The 21,933-nt window shown below is 40.2% G+C and overlaps 1 protein-coding gene across 1 annotated transcript in view; it reads right to left on the bottom strand.

Moving 5' to 3' along the window:
* Nucleotides 1-20,776, bottom strand: part of LOC309502315 (inactive dipeptidyl peptidase 10) — a 38,761-nt gene extending 17,985 nt beyond the window's left edge. Inside the window, exons 1-7 of the mRNA XM_082174668.1 lie at nt 20,679-20,776; nt 13,399-13,510; nt 11,999-12,094; nt 10,508-10,602; nt 9,184-9,258; nt 8,259-8,311; nt 7,314-7,395 (exon numbers count right to left, since the gene is read on the bottom strand). Coding sequence (XP_082030794.1) covers nt 7,314-7,395; nt 8,259-8,311; nt 9,184-9,258; nt 10,508-10,602; nt 11,999-12,094; nt 13,399-13,510; nt 20,679-20,738 — 573 coding nt within the window. The 5' untranslated portion in view covers nt 20,739-20,776. The remainder of the gene's footprint in view (nt 1-7,313; nt 7,396-8,258; nt 8,312-9,183; nt 9,259-10,507; nt 10,603-11,998; nt 12,095-13,398; nt 13,511-20,678) is intronic.
* Nucleotides 20,777-21,933: the final 1,157 nt, after the last annotated feature.

The raw sequence follows: 21,933 nt of genomic DNA, 5'->3' as shown, positions 1-21,933 counted from the left end.
TTTAAATTAAACATTCAATTAGTTTTCTTAATGTGTTGAAATTGTAATGTGTGAAAGTCATCATCTTGACTATAGGCTGCAACATAACTGTAATTCTTTTGTTTATAAGTGGTTTTGTTTTGTCTAACTCTAGCATATGACTGATGAACCAGATATTAATATCATGCCTGTTTAGATGACTGGTTAAGGGTTTATGAAACCCACATGACACATACAGGGCTAGTAATTTTCAAAGCATTGTGTGTTTCAAGCCTTTTCCACGTGTTTGTCCAGCAGATGTCCTTAGTGCAGTGTTTGTGAATCATGTTACAGAGCGTTTGGCTCCGTCGATTTCAAAGATTCAGAATTGTTTCCCCATTACTCTTGATTCCCAGCACCTCAGAATCGAAAGATTGAGCCCCAGCTTTAGTTTTCATTTCCTATTGCACTTTAACCGCAATTTAACTGAAATACTGTCAGTGACTTCAATGGCTGATGTAGCCTACATGATATTTTAAATTTTTTATATCTCTCCTGTACATATAAAAATTTCATGTGTGCTCCGTGCACTGCACTATATATATATATATATATATATATATATATATATATATATATATATATATATATACAGTATATATATAGAGCCAATTAAGGCTCTTTCATTTTCATTTTCTTCATTTTTTCTTTATTTGAAAGGGGACAGTATACATTAATCAACATTAAAACAATGTAAATGTACCCGAGTTAGCTCAAAAGTGCTAATTTTCATCGGTAGTCCCCCAGCCAGATGTAAAAAAGGCAGCCTTTAAAAATAATCACAGGTATAAAATCACAAGATAAAATTACATACAACACATTGTGGTTAAAGGAACCGTATGTAAGATTGTGGCCAAAACTGGTACTGCAATCACTTTCAAATGACTGTAGAGCGGTGTATCCCCTCCCCCTCCCCCCTGACTCGAGGTTGCCAGATAGGCTGCAGGATCCAGCAGGAACGTCGGCTGCTACAAGGAGCTTCCAATGGCAAGTGACGAGTCCTACACAGTAAGTTTTTTTTCTGACTTTGTCACGACGTATTTCGGATTCATAACGAGGTCTTTTAGGTTTCGTAACGTTAAACATTTTTTATCCGACACGTTTGTAGCTGCAGCTGTGGTAACTAGAGCAGAGCTGGCAACCCGGATGCCGAAACACTACTGACTTCGTGATTGGTAGATAGCCGGAGGGTGGGGCTTCAGGCCAAAACACAAGATGACAACATCAACATCAGTTGAGGGCTCCAACTTCACTTTTAAATGACAATATCCTGGCCGGACTACTGTTGTCAGTGATATAAGTATTTGAAATGAACATGATTTCTTAATGTCTAGTGACATATCGGGGCCATTTTATGATTAATTGAAATACATTTCTTACATACGGTTCCTTTAATAAATACAATTCATGTAAAATAATTATATAGTGTTTAAATGCACACAGAAAGCATTAGTGCCCACAAGTTTGGCTCTCTACAAGCCATTTTTTTGCATTCTTTTTTAATGAAAAGAATGACAAAGACTCTCTGATGGTTGCCGGCACTGTGTTTCATTGCTGAACTGCTCTTACGGAGAAGACAGCCTGACCAAAAGCTGATTTTCTCCGGGGGATGATGCGGTCTTCCCTCACTGCCCCTCTGGTTACCCTAACCTCACTGGATCTAAAATGTATAAAGTCACATAGTGGAGGAGGTGCTAAACCATGTCTGATTTTATAAATTAAACAGATGTTTTTGAATTTAATGAGATTATCCCAGGTAAATAACTGATTTTTCCTCAGAATACTACAGTGGTGGTAGTGGTATGGTTTTTTTAATCCAGTATTTTTAATGCTTGTTTCGTTTGTATGTTTTTTAATGGTTTTATTGTTGTAGAGTGAGTATTGGACCAGCTTATTAAACAATATGTTATGTGGGATAAAATCATGGAAAAGAAATATAATTTAGTCTCTAATGAATCTGAAGTTTGCTAGACTGAACTTAATCCTATTACTAACTTTTTTGATGTGAGTTTTGAAGTTGAGGTTTGAGTCTATATGTAATCCTAAATATTTATATTCTGTGACGACCTGTAATCTTTCTCCAGATATAAAAATTTCGGGTTTTATATTTATATAGGTTTTTTTTTAAAAGAACATGGTAACTGTTTTAGATATGTTCAACTGCAGACAGGATTGCTCAAGCCAGATTGAGATCAATGACATGGCCTCTGTTAGTTTTGAGGCAACTTCCTCTGTGGATTTTGCAAAGGCCAAGATAACTGTGTCATCTGCACACATCAAAGTGTCACAGTTCTTACACAAAGATGGTAAATCGTTAATGTATAAAGTGAAAAGAAATGGACCTATAATTGAACCCTGTGGAACACCAGTTGATAATAGTAAGGGGGTAGAATTATATTGGTCAATTCTTACACTTTGTGAACGAGATAAAAGGTATGAATTAATAAATTTTGAGGAAAAATTAAATGCATGAAGTTTGTGCAGTAAAACTGAATGGTTAACTGTATCGAATGCTTTGCGAAGATCTAAAAAAAATTGCTCCCACTATCCCTCCTTGGTCCATATTTGATTTAAAGGGTTAGTTCACCCAAAAATGAAAATTCTGTCAGTAATTACTCACCCTCATGTTGTTCCAACCCCGTAAGACCTTCGTTCATCTACGGAACACAAATTAAGGTATTTTTGATTAAATCTGAGAGCTGGCTCACTCCTCCATAGGCTTCTAAAGACACTATAACTTGCTGGCCCAGAAAATGCTTTAAAGACATCGTTAATATAGTCCAAGTGACTACAGTGGCTCAATCTTAAGTTTATAAAGCGACGAGAATACTTTTTGTGCGCAAAAAAAACTAAAATAACGACTTTATTCCACTATTCATTTCCTTCTCTCTGGGCCTCGAGTTTTTTCACGTAGGATAACTGCGCAGCGTTTCTGTGTTGTACGTCACACGCATGACACACATGACCAGCGTCGGCCAATAGTGAAGCCTACGTGGTGACGTGCAACACAGACGCGCTGCGCTAAAACACTTTGTGAAAAAACTCGAGGCCCAGAGAGAAGGAAATGAATAGTGGAATAAAGTCGTTATTTTTGTTTTTTTTGCGCACAAAAAGTATTCTCGTCGCTTTATAAACTTAAGATTGAGCCACTGTAGTCACTTGGACTACGTATATTAACGATGTCTTTAATGCATTTTCTGGGCCAGCAAGTTATAATGTCTTAGAAGCCTATGGAGGAGTGAGCCAGCTCTCAGATTTAATCAAAAATATCTTAATTTGTGTTCCGAAGATGAACGAAGGTCTTACGGGGTTGGAACAACATGAGGGTGAGTAATTACTGACAGAATTTTCATTTTTGGGTGAACTAACCCTTTAACCTTTTCCAGAAAATAACATGTTGCTGTCTCTGTAGAACGATTATCCCTAAATCCAAACTGCATTGAGTGCAAAGGAAAAGAGCTGCAATTAAGATAATTCGTGATTTGTTTAGCAACCAGTTTTTCAAAAACTTTAGATACTGTTGGCAAAATGCTAATAGGTCGGTAATTAGATGTAAGAAGGGAGTTACCACCTTTAAGTATAGGAATGACACTAGCAAGTTCTCTTTCATAGGTTCACTCAACGCTGCGGATAGCGCAGTGGGATATTCTCTGAATGTGCCGATTGTCTGAAGCCCTATAGAATCACGCCAATTCATTGGCTGATGGCGCCCGCGCAATCTGGCTCCGCCCCGACGCTCTTACGTCGCATTATTACATATTCGCGCGCGCCATCTGCTCCTCAGATTTCTCTGCCTTCAGAACGAAGCGGTCACGTTTGCCCTTCGCTCGTGATTTTTCTGAGCTAAAAATACGACTTCTGGATTATTCTCAGCGCTTCTGCGACTGTTCAAGCGGAACTCTGTTTCTCCTTACGGTGAAGTTGCCATGGAATACCGACACTGTACTCCGCCATGTGCTCGTTACATCGCTAACGACGACCCACACAGTAAGTGTGTTAAATGTTTGGGCTTTTCACATGCGCGCGAGGCAGTCATAAGATCGTCTAAATGCAAATTCTGTGAAAATTTGTTGCTCAAAACCCTCAAATCGCGGCGCGGTTTTTGAGAGGGAATCATTCGTCTCCCCCTGTCGCGCTCCCGAGGCCTCTCGAGGATCCGCGACTTGGGGTTCGGATGTAGAGCTTGAGGATGTGGAGTTCGAGCAGACGAGCCCCGCTCTTTCTCTCCCTCCCTCCCCTTCTCAAAGGAGCAATAGAGGAGGTTCCTTCAGGGGAAACCGAACGGGGCTTTTACAGCCGTTATTTCCTGGTCCCGAAGAAGGGCGGCGGTTTGCGTCCCATACTGGACCTCCGCCGACTGAACTTCGCCCTTTACAAAGGGAAATTCAAGATGTTGACGCTGAAAGCTATCATATCTCAGATTCGGCCAGGGGATTGGTTCGTGACAGTAGACCTAAAGGATGCTTACTTTCACATCCAGGTTGTACGGCGACACAGGCAGTTCCTCAGGTTCACCTTTGGAGAAAGAGCGTTCCAGTTCAGGGTCCTTTCCTTCGGCCTCGCTCTGGCCCCGAGGACATTCTCGAAGTGTATGGATGCAGCTCTGGCCCCATTGCGGCTCCAGGGCATCCGTATTCTAAATTACCTGGACGATTGGCTCATTTTAGCCTAGTCCAGGGAGCTAGTGACCCACCACAGAGACATCGTCCTGAGTCATATCCAGTCTCTCGGTTTGAGGTTGAACTCGGAGAAGAGTGTTCTTGCTCCGGCTCAAAGCACCGTTTTCTTGGAGGTGAACATGGATTCCGTTCTCATGCAGGCCCGCTTGGCTCCTGCACGGATTTCCAGTCTGACGACATGCTTGGCCCGTTTTTCGCTAGGCCATCATGTGTCTGTGGGCACTTGCCGCAGGATGCTGGGCCTAATGGCCGCGGCCTCCTCTGTGCTACCGCTGGGCCTGCTCCACATGAGACCCTTCATGTGGTGGATGAAGCTCTCAGGGGTTCGGCCCTCCGGGCCAACCCTTCGCCTACTGAAGGTATCGCGCAGTTGCTATCGAGCCCTGTCAGTTTGGCGGGACCCTCTTTTTCTTCGGAAAGGGGTCAGCATGGGTACGGTATTTCGTCGCCAAATGATTACGACGGATGCCTCTCTCACCGGCTGGGGAGCAGTTTTCGAGGGCAGACCAGCGTGTGGGGTCTGGACTGGCGAGACTCTCTCTTGGCACATAAACTGCCTGGAGTTAAGAGCCGTTTTTCTGGCTCTGCATCATTTTCTCCCTCTTCTGGAGGGACACCATGTAATTGTCAGAACAGACAACATGGCAGTGGTGTCTCATGTGAACCGGCAGGGGGGTTCTCGGTCGCGCACCCTAGACAGGCATGCGCGTCACCTTCTCCTGTGGTCTCAGAGCAGATTCCTATCTCTGAGAGCAGTTCATGTCCCAGGGGTTCTGAACCTCGCAGCAGATTTTCTGTCGAGGCAGAAACTCAGATCGGGAGAATGGATGTTGAACCGCCAGACGGTGGCCCTGATATGGGAGGTTTTCGGAGAAGCGGAAGTGGACCTCTTTGCATCTCAAGAGTCGTCCCAATGCCCGCTTTGGTTCTCCCTGAGTCCCCCGGCTCCATTAGGGATAGATGCGTTCGCTCACCCTTGGCCAACGCAGAAACTCTATGCCTTCCCGCCCATCAAACTGATCCAGGCGGTCTTGGCCAGAGTGAGAGAGAGCGGAGTCCGCCTCCTGCTGGTAGCTCCGTGCTAGCCGTCTCAGCCATGGTTTTCGGAGCTAATTCCTCTGCTGGAATCTTCCCCCTGGAAGATCCCGGGTCAGGGAAGACCTGCTGTCCCAACTGCAGGGCAGGATATGGCATCCTCGCCCAGACATGTGGAAGCTGTATGTTTGGCCGATCAGAGGCCGTTAGCATTAAGTTCTGATCTCCCAACTGACGTACAGGAGACCATTGCGAGTGCTAGAGCCCCTTCTACAAGGAGGCTATATTCTTCCAAATGGAAGGTTTTTGAGACATGGTGTTTAGCACATGATAGGAGCTCAGTTAACTGCCCTGTTGGTTCAGTACTGGAATTCCTGCAGGAGAAGTTTGCTTCTGGAGCAGCTGCTACCACTCTCAGAGTTTATGTCGCAGCTATTGCAGCACATAGGGAATCGGACCAGATTCCCCTGGGGAAACTAAGGTTAGTTTCGGCCTTCATGCGTGGGGTTAAGCGCCTGAAACCGGCTCGCTCCCCTAGAGTTCCCTCATGGGACCTTTCTGTTGTCCTAGAGGGTTTGACGAAGGCCCCCTTTGAGCCCTTGGAGTCAGCTCCGGAGCGGATTCTGACTCTCAAGGTTTCTCTTTTGTTGGCTTTGTCCTCATTAAAGCGGGTAGGAGACTTACAAGCTCTTTCTGTTAGCGAGTCTTGCTTAGACTTTGCTCCTGGCTTGGTCAAGGTTTCCTTGAGGCCGAGACCAGGGTATGTCCCCAAAGTTCTTTCCACAACTTTCCGCTCGCAGGTGGTTAACCTTAACGCTTTCCACCCTCCTCCATTTTCTTCTGAGGAAGATAGGAAGCTTAACTTGCTCTGCCCAGTTCGTTCTCTTAAGATATATGTAGACTGCTCAGGCGGTTGGAGGAAATCTAACCAGCTTCTGGTTCGCTTCGGTGCTGGCCGCCGTGGGCTTGCTGCATCAAAGCAGAGGATTTCTCACTGGGTCACAGAAGCTATCTTGTTGGCTTACGAGGTGCGTGGCTTGCCTTCACCTCTTAGCATTAGAGCACATTCCACCAGAAGTGTGGCATCTTCTCAAGCTCTTTTTAGAGGAGCACTTTTAGAGGACATTTGTGTTGCGGCAGGCTGGTCGTCTCCGCACACTTTTGTAAGGTTCTATAATTTGGATCTTGACATGATCCTGGGTTCCCAGGTTCTTTCTGTTTGAACTCATCTTGGTCGTTATCTCATTTATGTACCAGTCATGGAAAGCGCTCTAGCTTGGCGAGTTTGGTAGTCCGTTCCCACTGCGCTATCCGCAGGGTTGAGTGAACCTATGAAAGAGAACGTCTCTGGTTATTTACGTAACCTATGTTCTCTGAATAGGGAACGAGATGCTGCGTTAGCTCCTCGCGCTGCTGACAGTTTTCTTTTCGGCAGAGAAATCTGAGGAGCAGATGGCGCGCGCAAATATGTAATACTGGTTTTCCTGGTGTTTATATTCCAGTTTCGTAAACCACACCGCTAGGATAAATGAGCCATTGATAGTGATGTTGTGTGTCTGTGTGTCTGTGTGTTTTACTCACCAGTTGTTGGCCGTGATTCCCCCATGATGCAAACTGTAGAACACAATCAGAGACCTCCGGAGGATTCAGTTCATGCACTTCCCTGCACACACACACACACACACACACACACACACACACACACACACACACACACACAGGTTTGTATTGCTATACTTGTAAGGACATTCCATAGGCGTAATGGTTTTTATACTGTCCAAACTGTATATGCTATCCCTCTACAGTAACCCTACCCTACCCATCACACACACACACACACACACACACACACACGCACACACACACTTACCAGACCCCTAAACCTACACATCACACACACACACACACACACACACACACTAACCCGACCCCTAAACCTACCCATCACACACACACGCACACACACACACACACACACACACTAACCCGACCCCTAAACCTACCCATCACACACACACACACACACACACACACACGCACACACTTACCAGACCCCTAAACCTACACACACACACACGCGCGCGCACACACACACTAACCCGACCCCTAAACCTACCCATCACACACATACACACACACACTAACCAGACCCCTAAACCTACACAACACACACACACAGACACACACACACACACACACACACACACACACACACACTAACCCGACCCCTAAACCTACCCATCACAGAAAACTTTATGCATTTTACATTTTTAATAAAACACTGTTAAGTATGTTTTTCAAGACATTTGAAATATGAGGACTCAGGAACTGTACTCATAAATCATGTTCACTTTGTAATACACAAGTCATTATACAAATTTTTGTCCTCATAAATCACAAAAACAAACACACACACAAACTAAACATCACAGAACATTCACACACATAACCGTTCTCTTATGCACATTACGTGTCTGTATAGTCAAGTCAGCTTCATTTATAAAGCGTTTTACACAATAGAAATACCGTGTTTGTAAGTTGTAGATCAAGTAAGATGCCAGGTAGGAGTATCGATACACCTAAAGAAACACAAGACAAAATGGATTCAGTCCAAAAAAATATGCTAAACAAAACATTCATGTCTATACAACACTGCAAAAAAAAAAGGCAAAAATACTAAACATTCTTAACTCAAGATACATTTACTTGAGAAGCCAAATGACTGAAGTTATTAAGTCTTGTTTTCTGAAAAATTTGTCGAAATGAAGTGAGTTTTGATTAAAACAAGAACATACATCCTTAAAACTTTATGTATAATGCATTAAATCTGTTCATAAATATGTAAAGCTAAAATGCATTATAATATTTGCAGATTCCAACATCTGAAATTGGTTGTTTGTCACGTGTTTAAATGCATTATACTTTCTAAAGGCGCAACAATGAATATTATAATGTATTATAACTGTGGTCATAATTAATTCATGAGATCATACAATTCATTATAAGGTGCATTAAAAGCCATAATAAATGCATTGAATACATTTATAACGCATTATACAAAAAGGCTTTAACAAGTAAAATATGTGCAAATTGGGTCAGAAAAATTATCTTGTTTTCCTTTTTTGAATTAAGTTTATTTTTCTGACCTCATTGGCAGATATTTTTACTTGTTTTAATCAAAAACTCACTTAATTCTGATCATTTTTTTCAGAAAACAAGACTTAATATCTTCAGTCATTTTCCTTCTCCAGTAAATGTATCTTGATTTAAGAATGTCTAGATATGTGTATGGGAAAACAGGACAGAAACACTGAGGAAGAACATCATTGTTTGCAGTGCATGAGAATAATTCATGAAGCTGTTTTGCTTGATTTGACCTGTTATTTTATATTTATAAATTTTTTGGCCCTTTTCTAAAGAAAAGCTCCTGAGAATCATTGTGACCTCTGACCTTTCTGACATCATACGCCAGTAACACGTAGTTGAGGTCTGGTGACACGGAAAGCTTGGAGGCCTTGAACACTGCCTGTGTGGAAAACAGTCTCATTAGAAGTGATCGTTTCATCATTCGGGACAGTGATGCTGAAGGCAACAGATCAAATGTTAGAAGGTTATCCTTCAACAATCAATATTATGATACGGTAGTGTGAGTTTAACAATTAATTGTTAAAAAATGTAATATTGTGAATAGTTGTTGTAGAAACTATGAACACTATGGGCCCTGTCTTGCACCCAGCGCAGTTGACTTTGTACAGCGACGCATGTATCATTCCTATTTTGCACCCGACGCACAGCGGACTTTTCCCTCCACAGACGCACGTCGGTAAATTAGGGAATGAACTTGCACTCCCGGGGGCGGTTCAGCGAAAAGAGGAGGCGTGTTCCGGCGCAAACGTTCCCTGGTGCTATTTTGCGGTTTCAGAAAACAATTCCGCCACAGACCAGGATAACCGTGTTATTCAGATTCTTTTTTAAGGGCGCATGCTTGGCCATAATGTAGCGTGTGCACAATAGCATGCACTTTGCTTCTCTCATCTACACAGACGCAGCAGTTTAAATTTTTGCAAATCATACATTATTACAAGGAAAAATATGTGTCCATGAAGATGTGAAAAAATAGGCATAAATCTAGCTTACACATTTACCCAAATTATTATACGCCTGTTTAACCGAAGGTAATTTGGGTGTGTTTCTCCATCCCCAATGTCACTTCTCTGTTTTACGGCCCTGACGAGAACGTCGGTCTCCTCGGCTGTGAACCACTCCTGGCAAATCCGCCGTTATAATAGCAAGCCGCCATGGAACAAGCGCGCCTGCTCTTAAAGGGAATGTGAGATGATGCTCTGATTGGTTTATTTCACGTTGCGCCCAAACCACACCTATGAGTGATGAAGCTACTTCAGACCAACACATTCTAGATTTGCGTCGGATATCCGCCCACAAAGTTACTTGCGTTTTGCGTTTGATACTTGCGTTTCAGATCGTTAAAATAGGGCCCTAAGAATCTTCCCGGTCTACTGACATTTGTAATGACATCCGCTGCAAACATTACAATGCTCATGATAACTTTCATTAACTTTACAATAAGTAAATCCACTTCACCAGATATTTATTTTTCGAAAGCGATGCCATAGAAATATAGAAATATAAGTTCAAATTCTAAAGATGGCTGCATGTCTACTTTAGTTCGTGTTTTCTGCACTTGTGCCTGTTTTAAAAGCTGATTGCAGATTTCTCATTTGAAGGATTTGTTTCCATTGTATAACATTACTCACAAATGTGCTGTTTTTCATCATAACCTCAGTCTGATTGGTCTCCATGTTCAGCATCTTCAGATCTCCGTCTCTGTCCCTGTAGACGAGCCGATAATCTGAAGGAGAAACATATTCACACAAACATACAGAACAATAACAGCAGTGTAACACCACTATTCAGATTCAAGAGTTGATTCTTTTAAAGGGTTCCTATTATGCTTTATTCATGTTTATCTTTCTTTAGTCTGTAATGTTGCTGTTTGAGCATGAAAAAGCTCCAGTTCTTCTCTATATCAGTGTCAGTGTTTCTGAACTCCCTGAAACGCCTCCATTGTAGTCTTGAGTTTTTCTCCGGGAACAAACACATCACAATTTCCCTCATTTAAAACCCTTAAAACTCATCTTTGATCATCAAAATGACATATTTAAATGTTTTTTCCTGTAAAAAAAAATCTTAATGCCTTAAAATATCTTGAATGTAACTCGACACCCTTGTCTCATTTAGTATGCGCGGTTCTATGAATATGCAAATGAGCCCCGCCTCCACTCACTCAGCTCAGAGATCCACTGGTTGACGATCACACGTTGATCTGATTGGTTACAAGGTAGTTTGTGACGTCAGAAACACCAGCGATTTCCAACCGTGTTTTTGAGACTGTCTTTGGTTCACTGCAGTTTTAAGGAGAAAATACTCAGCAATGCTGTCGACTTATTAATTTACACATGGTTTGTCTTAAAGCATATTAAAAACACCACATACAGTATAAACAACATTAAAAGCTGGATTTTCAACACAGGGCGACTTTAAATAATTCATATGCAGAATAAAGGGGCGGGGCCTGGTTGAGTTAAGCCCAATTTATACTTGTACCCTGACTTAAACCTCTCTAAAAATTTAACTACGTGTCAATTCTACGCGGACCGCAAGCGCCATGATTGGTCTGCTAGAACTCCTCCCTCAGGTTTCACATGCTCCATCTGCATGTGTAATTGCGTGTCAACGCAGACAACGACGCAGAAGTATAAATGAAAACCAATGCGTAGCCTACAGCGTACAGGCTCCGGCGTAGGTCCGACGCAGAAGTATAACTCAGCCTTTAGTTAGTAGTGTGTTGAAACTGGTGGTTATGGTAAGGGGCGGGACATTTCCCAAACACACTCGAAGCGCTTGACCAATCACAACACACTGCTCCAGCCGACCAATCAGAGCACAGTGTGCTTTTCAGAAGGAGGGGCTTCATAGAGACAGGAACTAAACAGAGCGTTACTGACTGGGAAGAGAGGAGCTGCAACAATGGAGAATATGAGGAAAATAATGTGATTTTTGAACATTCAAGCATGAAAACCTGTTAGTACAGCCCAAAAACTAAATAGGGCATAATAGGTTGCATTTAAAGAGCCCTACATATGTGTTTACAGCCTTGTGTGTCTATTTGACAGGTCTTGTTTAGTCCAACACACACACAGCTGCCGCTGCAGAACGTAGACTGAGATTGAGAATGTCTTTCTCACCGGAAACCCACTGAGCTTCGAGATCTTGATCCTGCAGCTCACTGGAGAAAAGGTCATCCAGGGTCAGACAGGATCCCAGAGTGTGGTGAGCATCACCTGAGGCCATTAACACAAACACACACACTAACATGAGCATGTTCAAGATAGTGGAATGTGTTAGCCATGCGTGTGTGTGTGTGTGTGTGTCTGTGTGTGTGTGTGTGTGTGTGTGTGTGTGTGTGTGTGTGTGTGTGTATGTGTGTGTGCCAACATCTCCCTTTAGGGACGTCCTCATTCGTAAATCTGGTATAAAAATAAAGTAATGCAGATAGTTGTGTGTGTGTGATGGGTAGGTTTAGGTGTGTGTGTGTGTGTGTGTGTGTGTGTGTGTGTGTGTGTGTGTGTGTGTGTGTGTGTGTGTGTGTGTGTGTGTGTGTGTGTGTGTGTGTGTGTGTGTGTGTGTGTGTGTGTGTGTGTGTGTGTGTGTGTGTGTGATGGGTAGGCTTATGGGTAGGGTTAGTGTAAGGGAACAGAATATACAGTTTGTACAGTATAAAAATCATTACATCTATGGAATGTCCCCATTTAGATAGCTAAGTAAGTGTGTGTGTGTGTGTGTGTGTGTGTGTGTGTGTGTGTGTGTGTGTGTGTGTGTGTGTGTGTGTGTGTGTGTGTGTGTGTGTGTGTGTGTGTGTGTGTGTACAAATAGCTTAACATTCTTAAATTAAGATACATTTACTTGAGAAGCAAAATATCAGTGGAATAAGAAAAATGATCATATTTTCCCTTTGAGTTACATTTATTTTTTGGACCCGCCATGCAGATATTTGTTTTTCTTTCTTGTTTTTAAGCATAAACTCACTTAATTTTTATTCATTTTTCAGAAAAAAATCTTAATATGTAAAAAAAAATTGCTTCTCAAGTAAATATCTTGATTTTAGAATGTTTAGATATTTGTACTGGAAAACAAGACAAAAATACTGAGGAAGATTTTTTTTTTTTTTTTTTTACAGTGCAGAGTCAATTTGTCAGACATTTGTCTGGTTGTGTGTGTAGGATTAATTTCTTAATTTTTTCATTATTTTAGGCATTGTTTTGCTTGGTCTTTGTGGGTTTTTGGTTCTTATATAGGTTGTAAGAACCTATAAATACCTGAAATAATTTGGGTAAAGTGATACATAGGAAGTGTAATGCGGTCAAAACCTGCCTGGAACTACTTAAGCTGCGCGTTTACTGGAAAATAAGTCTAAGATCGTTCATAAACCAATCAGAATCAAGCATTCAACAGCCATGTGATATAACAATGAATACTTTTTTCTTTATCTACAAGCTCAAATGTGAAGTCATGCATGAAAAAAACAGATATTTGTTACTTCACCTCTATGTGAATGAATGTTTATTGGCACTGGAAACACACAGACCTGTAGACAGCAGAAAGATGGATAGACCGATCAACGACAGCACAAACGCAATGACCAGAAGTGAGATTCCCACACCCTTCCAGTTCATTTCAGAGGAAATACTTCCCACATCCTACAGAGAGAGAGAGAGAGAGGAGGAGAGACGTATTTCAACCTTATTAGATTAGAGTTTAGATAATACTTTAATCTTTAATCAGAACTCACTGACCCTGTTTACTTGCACAAGGATATTCCAATACTAATAAAAATATTAGTAAGCTTTATGTAAACGCATTAACCTTATAACCATAACCAAAAGGCCATGGTCAAGTTACATTCATTTTAATATTATAGTTGTATAGTATACTGTTTCAAGTGTGAGTTTTAATCTGAAGTCTCGCGAGTTCGGCGAAAATGACGTGAGATCAGATCTACGGCAATGGAGGAAAAGAAGGAAGAAATGTGAACCACACGTTTATCCACATTTGTCCAGTCGACCATATCACACAAACCCATCACGCACACTGAACATCACAGCACACAAAGCTACAGGCCTCACTGTTAATATCTCATTACATTAGCCTTATCAGGACCAGACAAAGAGACCTACTAACATAGACGTTGGAACCCCCCCCCCCCCCCCCCCCCATATATATATATATATATATATATATATATAGGCTATATATATATATATATATATATATATATATATATATATATAGGCTATATATATATACAGAATCTGAATTAAAATGTGTTTGATTTAAGCCTACATTTCAAAATGTTGTGTCATAAAATTATATCGAGCATTCAGCTCAACTAACGCGATCGTTATAAAGGTGTTTAAACAACAATACACTTCCACTTGCATGTATATGACAATCGGAATATCAGATATTTCATGCCATATAGCTAACACATTTGTGAATATTCTGAATAAAAAAGGAAAAATGACATAAAAACAGATCATCATTCATTCAGCGCTGTTAAGCGCTCCGTGGATAGACTGAAGGAGTGCTCCGTGGAGCTCGCTGAACTTCAGACACACACGCGTTTATGACCCTGCTCTGCGTAAACGCATTTTGACATAGATTTCATTGAAGGTAAATTGGAGCGGCCACAGCTGTGCGTAACGCCCACACACGTGAAGTGAACGAGACAGGCTGTCCGGTACTGTCTGAAATGGTTAACTCTGTGGCGATGCATGTGCAAAACAGATTAAATTAATCATAAAGTCAATATGTACTATTGACTATACATAATATAGTCTATACATAACACAGCCTACTAGGCCTACACTACCCAACCCCCCCCCCCCCCCCCCCCCGAATCCCGCCCCCCCTCTCACAATATAGTTCCCACGTCCCTGCCTAACATGTAACCGCCTGTTCGAGTTCCAGTGTAATGGCATCGCGCCTGAGGATCGACACCTGAGGATATCTGCACCCTCCTTTCATTACGTGGACCTTCTCTGGAAAACTGGGACTTGTTAAGACTGAGTACTCTTATTAACACCACTTCATTGCCTTATCTCAACATCACTGTATCTTTTGACTCAAAGCACGTTGTTTTATTGTTTGGTTATTTTGCGTAATCAGTAATCAGTGCATACTACAGCCTTCAGTACACAGACTAAGCCTGTTTTCCAGTAAAGACCGGCGCTGATATATTAGCCTAGAAATCTAGACGCACCCTAGCGGCAGCAAAATGTATTTTGCAGCCAGGGCAGTCTAGCAACTCTCCATTGACTTTCGAGCTGCAAAAACCTAAATTAGGTCAGGCCAATCACGTCGTGTATAGAGTAGGCGGGGCGGGCTTAACATATGACGACAGAGTGAACTTGAGACGGTCACCTGCCACTTAAAAACAAAGACTGGCGGCTGCTGGCGAACATCTTTCGAATCGGCTTTGTCCGCGACTCTGGAGGACTTGGAGTTAAGTTTTTCTTTGAGAAAAGAGCATAGAACAGCACTGAAGTCATTCTTAAAAAAAGGAAGATGTGTTCGTAGTTTTGCCGGCCAGATATGGCAAAAGTTGAATCTATCAACTAGCTCCGCTGTTGGGAAAACGCTCTGGTTGGTTGAAGCGCTGTCCTATTGCGTGCAGAGGAAATTTGAAAGACAGCCGTTTATCCCGCCCCTCGGATTGAGCGTGTCTATGGTGAGTTGCCAGACCTAACATCTTGATGTAGGTCTGGCTTGCCAGGCTACTGATATATAGCTATATTGATCAGATTTAGTTAACAGCTTTGATCCACTCAGAAGATCCACTGTAATTAGTTTCTGCAGGTCTTAAAAAAGTCTTAATTAAATCAGAGCAGAAAGTCTTAAATTCATAAAGTGGCATTAAATAAGCTGTAGAAGATCTTCCTCTGTATTTTTGTTTTGTAGTTTTCCCAGACAAATATCTGAACATCCTAAAATCAAAATACATTTACTTGAGATGCAAAATATGTAGTCTTGTTTTTGGACTTAAGTTTGTGTGTAAACGAAGCGTATAAAACATCGTTTTTCCTTTTAATTAAGTAAATTGCCCATTGGCAGATATTTGTTGTTTTATTTTAATCATAAACTGTTTATTTTAATCGTTTTTTTTTTTTTCATCTTATGTCATTTTGTTCCATTCAGTTTATTCCTTAAAATGTCTTTACTTGAAAGTCTTAGATTTACCTTCATAAAACCTGCAGAGACCCTGTTAATTAGAAGAATCACCAAAATGACACAAAATATTGACAAAAACTAACAGAATTAATTGGCAAAAAAAGTCAAAATACAGAAAAAAAGTGCATATTAAAAAAAGCTCACAGGAAAAAGCATACATTGACTACAACATAATCAGTTATTAATATTCTGTTGGTTCTCTCTTGTGTTCTTAATTTTTTTTTGATTGACAGCCTGGCCAAAAAATATGTCGGCATGTTCATTGCGATATTATCACAAATAAAACAATCGACTCCAAGCACAACTACACAATATGCTTAGAAAATCTTATGAATAGTTTTTAAATAAAGGGTGAAGATGTCCATTTTCCTATAGGCTGGATATCACTTTTGGACATGTAGATGTATTCACTAATTTGATGTCACATGAATTTCTAATGTTTAATTTCATGATGCACTTTGGTCATTTAGTTAAACATTGTTAGTTGTGCTTCATTTATCGGCCCTTGAATCAAGCATGTCTCGTTTATTGTGGTTTATAGTGTGTTTTCGGTCTTGGCGTGACTTAGTACCCTTTATTTATTGTGGTTTAGTTAAGTGCATGTGTCTTCAGTGAGTTTTAAATGAAAGATGCACTTCTGTATCTGCAATCTCAGTGTTTCCTGACTAATGATGGCTTTCATTTATAAAAACCAATCAAGTAAAATCTGCACCAAATATACAGTATTATTTACTGGAACTGTGAGAGCGTTTCACTTGAAAGCACCACTGTGCCACTGAAGTGTGTGTGTGTGTGTGTGTGTGTGTGTGTGTGTGTGTGTGTGTGTGTGTGTGTGTGTGTGTGTGTGTGTGTGTTTTCGACTGAGTCTGATTGACTTTGTTCTATTTTTGTTGCATACTGAACACTATTTGTTTATTGAAATGACAACCCTGTACAGCTCGGTTTTGTCTCTGTCTTGGATTCTGTCAGAACACCGAAACTTTGAATTAACGCGTCTGATAAACTATACCACAAATATAATTTTATCTGGAAGCAGACATACTCATAAACCAAAGTCAAAATCAGTTGTAGGATTTAGGCCACTAGGACCACGTTAAGACATTTGAGGATGAGTACTGATGATTATGTCATCATTTGTTGTGTTATATAACTTGAGTGTGTGTATTTGTGTGTGTGTGTGTATATATATATATTCACACATTGATCGGGATTAAAAACACGCTTTTATAGGTTTTTAATATATTTTATAATGTAATAATTTCACATTTAATCTCCTAATTAATGTAGAAACAACACAAAGACAGTATTTTTCAAATACTTGTTTAATGTCATCTTTTTATGAATGAAGGCCATTATCACTGATACTGTCACGAACCGCTCCGAGACACGAGGGTTAAGATCCAAACGCAGCTTTATTAAGGGGCAATCCAGACACGTAAGCCAATAAACAGGCAATGGGTCAAAACACAGGTAGACAGTCCAAACAAACAAGACAAAACAAAAACAAGACAGGCAGGGGTCAGAGGCAAGAGAGTAATCCAAGGAACAGGCAAGAAATCCGAAACTTCGCAATGATTGAATGAATGAACAAGGAATAAATAGGCTGAAACTAACAAGGTGATGAGATACAGGTGAATGAGATACAGGTGAATACAATCAGTGATGATGAGTCCGGGCAGTGAGTTATGGGAAATGTAGTCTGAGTGAACAAGATAGTCTGGTGTGGAGTGCCCTCTGGCGGCTCTCATGGGCACTCCAGCTTGTGACCGTTACAGATACTAATATGTCTCTATGAAAATGATCCCCCCCCCCATTTTTTTAAAAAACATTTGTTATAGCCATTCAACATTACATTGTTATTAAAAGCTATACTTTTTTTATTAATTATTATTTTAACATTTATAAGGCTTCAAAAAATATAACAACTTTTAATTTAAGTGAACTTAAAACAATCCTTACATAAACCCATAATAAATGTCATATTTACCTGTGCCCTGTGAGTCTGCACTGCATAAATTATAAATTAAATATAGATGAATCCTTATTAAAGCTACAACAGTTGTTTAGTCAAGAGCAGTGAGTAATTTTCTCTGCTCTCTTTGTTCTGTGATTAACTTTACTGACAGAAAGCTTTATTGGCTGCTGTCCCTTTAAGAGCAGCCGCTGTTGACAGAGACGCGGATCTCAGACGCGTCTCATTCTCTCACAACTCTTCACGTTCATTTAAGACCTTATTTAACTCATTTAAGACTGCTCTTATGAGGATACTCAACGAAAGGGACATTTTGGCATTATGGTGTGGTATGTGTTGTTCGTTCAAGCGAGAAAGAGAACTCGATTCTGGCGCGTGTCTTCTGTGCGTCGCGTAGGCTACTGTCACCACACGTCTTGACGCGCTTGAATGGTTTAAAAGCATTTGCATGAAGTAAGAGCGTGATCATATATTGTAATGATAGCCAAAGGATGATGGTAATACGGATGCTGCGTTAATTGTGTTAAATATTTTAACGCGTTAAACTGGACAGATGTTAATCGCATTCGCATGCGATTCTATATTCTATGAAATTAAAGCCACCCATTAAAGTCCCCCTGTAGTCAATAACTGTATCCCTTAAAACTCATCTTTGAGCACCAAAATTACATATTTCAATGTTTTTTCCTTGAGAAAAAAAAATCTTCATGCCTTAAAATATCTTGAATGTAACTCGACACTCTTGCCTCATTTAGTATGCGTGGTTCTATGAATATGCAAATGAGCCCCGCCTCCACTCACTCACTCAGCTCAGAGATTCACTGGTTGACGATCACACGTTGATCTGATTGGTTACAAGGTAGTTTGTGACGTCAGAAACACCAGCGATTTCAAAGCGTGTTTTTGAGACTGTCTTTGGTTCACTGCAGTTTTAAGGAGGAAATACTCAGCAATGCTGTCGACTTATGAATTTACACATGGTTTGTCTTAAAGCACATTAAAAACACCACATACACTTAGCCTTTAGGACAGACACAAAGAATAAATACAGCATATTGCGTAGTTGTGCTTGAAGTCGATTGTTTTATTTGTGATAATAACGCAATGACACATGACAAATTATGCCGACATCATTTTTATCCAGGCTGTCATACAAAGAAATTATGAACACGTGCAAAAACAAAACAAGGTAATATTAATAACTGATTATGTTGTAGTCAATGTTTGCTTTTTGCTGTCAGATTTGAGTATTTCCCTCATATTTAAAATATATATATTTTTAAACGTTCATATTTTGGTGGTTTACTTGAACTTGTCGGGTCATTAAAAACCAATATCCCCTTTTGGCCGCTACTGTATTCCTTCAACTCAATCTCAGCACAAACAGATTTAAGTGTTGATTTGTTTTTCTTATTTCATTTTGTCTTTTGTTACACTGGCATTGAGGCTTAATGTGCAGCTGGTGATCGGCAGGAGATTAAAGTTAGTGAGTTTTACTTTAATCTCAAGCAACTCAGACGTAACGTAATACAGACAGAAACGTTCCTCAGCATAAAGCCTTTAAACCTGAATGACAGGAGCTTTTAAAAACACGATCTGCATGATCTGCTCTTCTCAGAATACATCTCTTACACACACCAGTGGAGGACAGTTATGATATCAATGTGTATTTTTCAATTCAAACAGCATCAACAAATGCATGTATAAACACACATACACACACACACACACACACACACACACACACACACACACACACACACACACACACACACCTGCAGGTCACTTCATGCTCTACATTTAGATGCACTCAGTAAGTTTGAGTGAGTCTCATGAATGATTGAATGAAAGTCCTCGGACGTCTCCCTCGAGACCAGCCTGACCTTCATCCTGATAAACCTTTAATCTGCACAGCGCTTTCACATTATATGAGCTATTTTATTTTCTGCTGATCTTAAAACCAAACATGCTGGCAAACTAACATGCGGAGATAGTGATCATACACCGCTCAAAAGTTCTGTGTCAGGAAGATTTTATAATGTTTTGAAGGAAGTCTCTTCTGCTTAACGTTGCTGCATTTTTTTTAAATGAAAAAAATCGTGAAATATTATTACAATAACTGTTTTCTATGTTAATATATTGAAATTGTGATGCAAAACTGAATTTTCAGCATCATTACTCAGTGTCACATGACTTCAGAAATCATTCTAATATGATCATTTGCTCAATTATTGTTGGCGCTTAATTGTTAATAATAATTGTTTATATATATATATATACACACAAATTTTTTTCAGGATCATTTCATTAATAAAAAGTTTTAAAAAAAAACAGCATTTATTTGTCATAGAAATCTTTTTTATATTATAAATGTCTTAAATTTTGATTAATGTGTCCTTGCTGAATAAAAGTATTAATTTCAATGATTAAATGTAAGTATTTAGCTCTTATGAATTACAGAATGAGTTCAAGGTTAACTCCCTATAGTTTATAAAATGGACATTATCCGGTATATAAACGTTTTATTTCTATAATTCGGGACAGTTGTTGTCAAACCCCTTTCAAAAAAGTTCCAACTCTGTATTAAACTGTTAAGCTGAAGTTGCATGCGGTCAGAAACAGCGTTGATGATGATGATGATGATGATGATGAGAACTCTTCCTCACCTTCACATCGATGGATGAGCGTCTGTGGCAGTGGTTGGACACTCCAGCCGTCTGATTCATGTCTTCTTCTTCTTCTTCTTCTGTTTTCCAGCGGTGAATCTCTGGATGCTGATGAAGATGATCCGAGTGTGTGTTATCCAAGCGCTCCGAGTGTGTGTTATCCCAGCGCTCCGTCTCTGCTCTCCATCACAATCCAGCTGCGCGTCACTGATGCTCCAGATGCAGAAACATCTGTCTGTCGGAGCGCAAAATCACCAGAAACATCACTCTGCTGGATTAGGACAATGCGCTTAAAGGGTTAGTTCACCCAAAAATTTTAATTCTGTCAATTCTGTTCTCTCCCTCATGTTGCTCCAACCCCGTAAGACTTTCGTTCATCTTCGGAACACAAATTAAGATATTTTTGATGATATCTGAGAGCTGTCTCACTCCTCCATAGGCTTCTAGGTAATCGATATCTACCATCCCAGAAAAGTTAGTCAAGACATCGTTAAAATAGTCCAAGTGACTACAGTGGCTCAACCTATCAAGCGACGAGAATACTTTTTGTGCGCAAAAACAAACAAAAATAATTACTTTATTCAAGTATTCTCATTCATTCGTATAGTGTAACAGCGCAGCACTTCTCCGCAGAACGGAGGCTCACTATTGGCCGACGCTGGTCATGTGTGATGCATAAAAAAAAAAAATGATGTACTTTTTAAATGTACTCAATTAAAATGAGTGAAAGCAACACATTTTGTTTCTACTTAATTTAATTGTGACCAATCTACAGTAGTTCCGGCAGGGATATAGTGGGGGAATTATTTAGACACCAGATATAATTTTTTTTTACTGTGAAAGTAAAGTAATAAAGTAAACTGTGACATACAGTATTATACCCAAAACTTCTTCATAAAGTGACTACCAGTACAATTGATAAAAATTTGCACACAGACTGAACAAAATGAAGCATTGCTTGGTGATTGGTTGAGCTAAACTGGTATTATCTAATTGTGTAGTTAAATTTAACAGCTGACAGATATTCAACATAATTCATGTGTGAGACGGTCTAACAGAAGGACGGACAAAACCAGTGAAATATCAACTGAGTTCTTGTCATATTTTATTACCATTTTCTAAACTATAGCGAATAAACTGAGATAATGTGAGAAATGTTGAAGGTGTCTGAATACATTTTAGTTTGACTGTATACACCACTAAAAGGTATTAAAGCACCATTTCCATGAGATCACAATGTCTGATTTCAAAACAG

Source organism: Leuciscus leuciscus, assembly GCF_965113295.1.
Source record: "Leuciscus leuciscus genome assembly, chromosome: 7".
NCBI lineage: Eukaryota > Metazoa > Chordata > Actinopteri > Cypriniformes > Leuciscidae > Leuciscus > Leuciscus leuciscus.
This window is presented reverse-complemented; position numbering and strand designations above follow the sequence as displayed.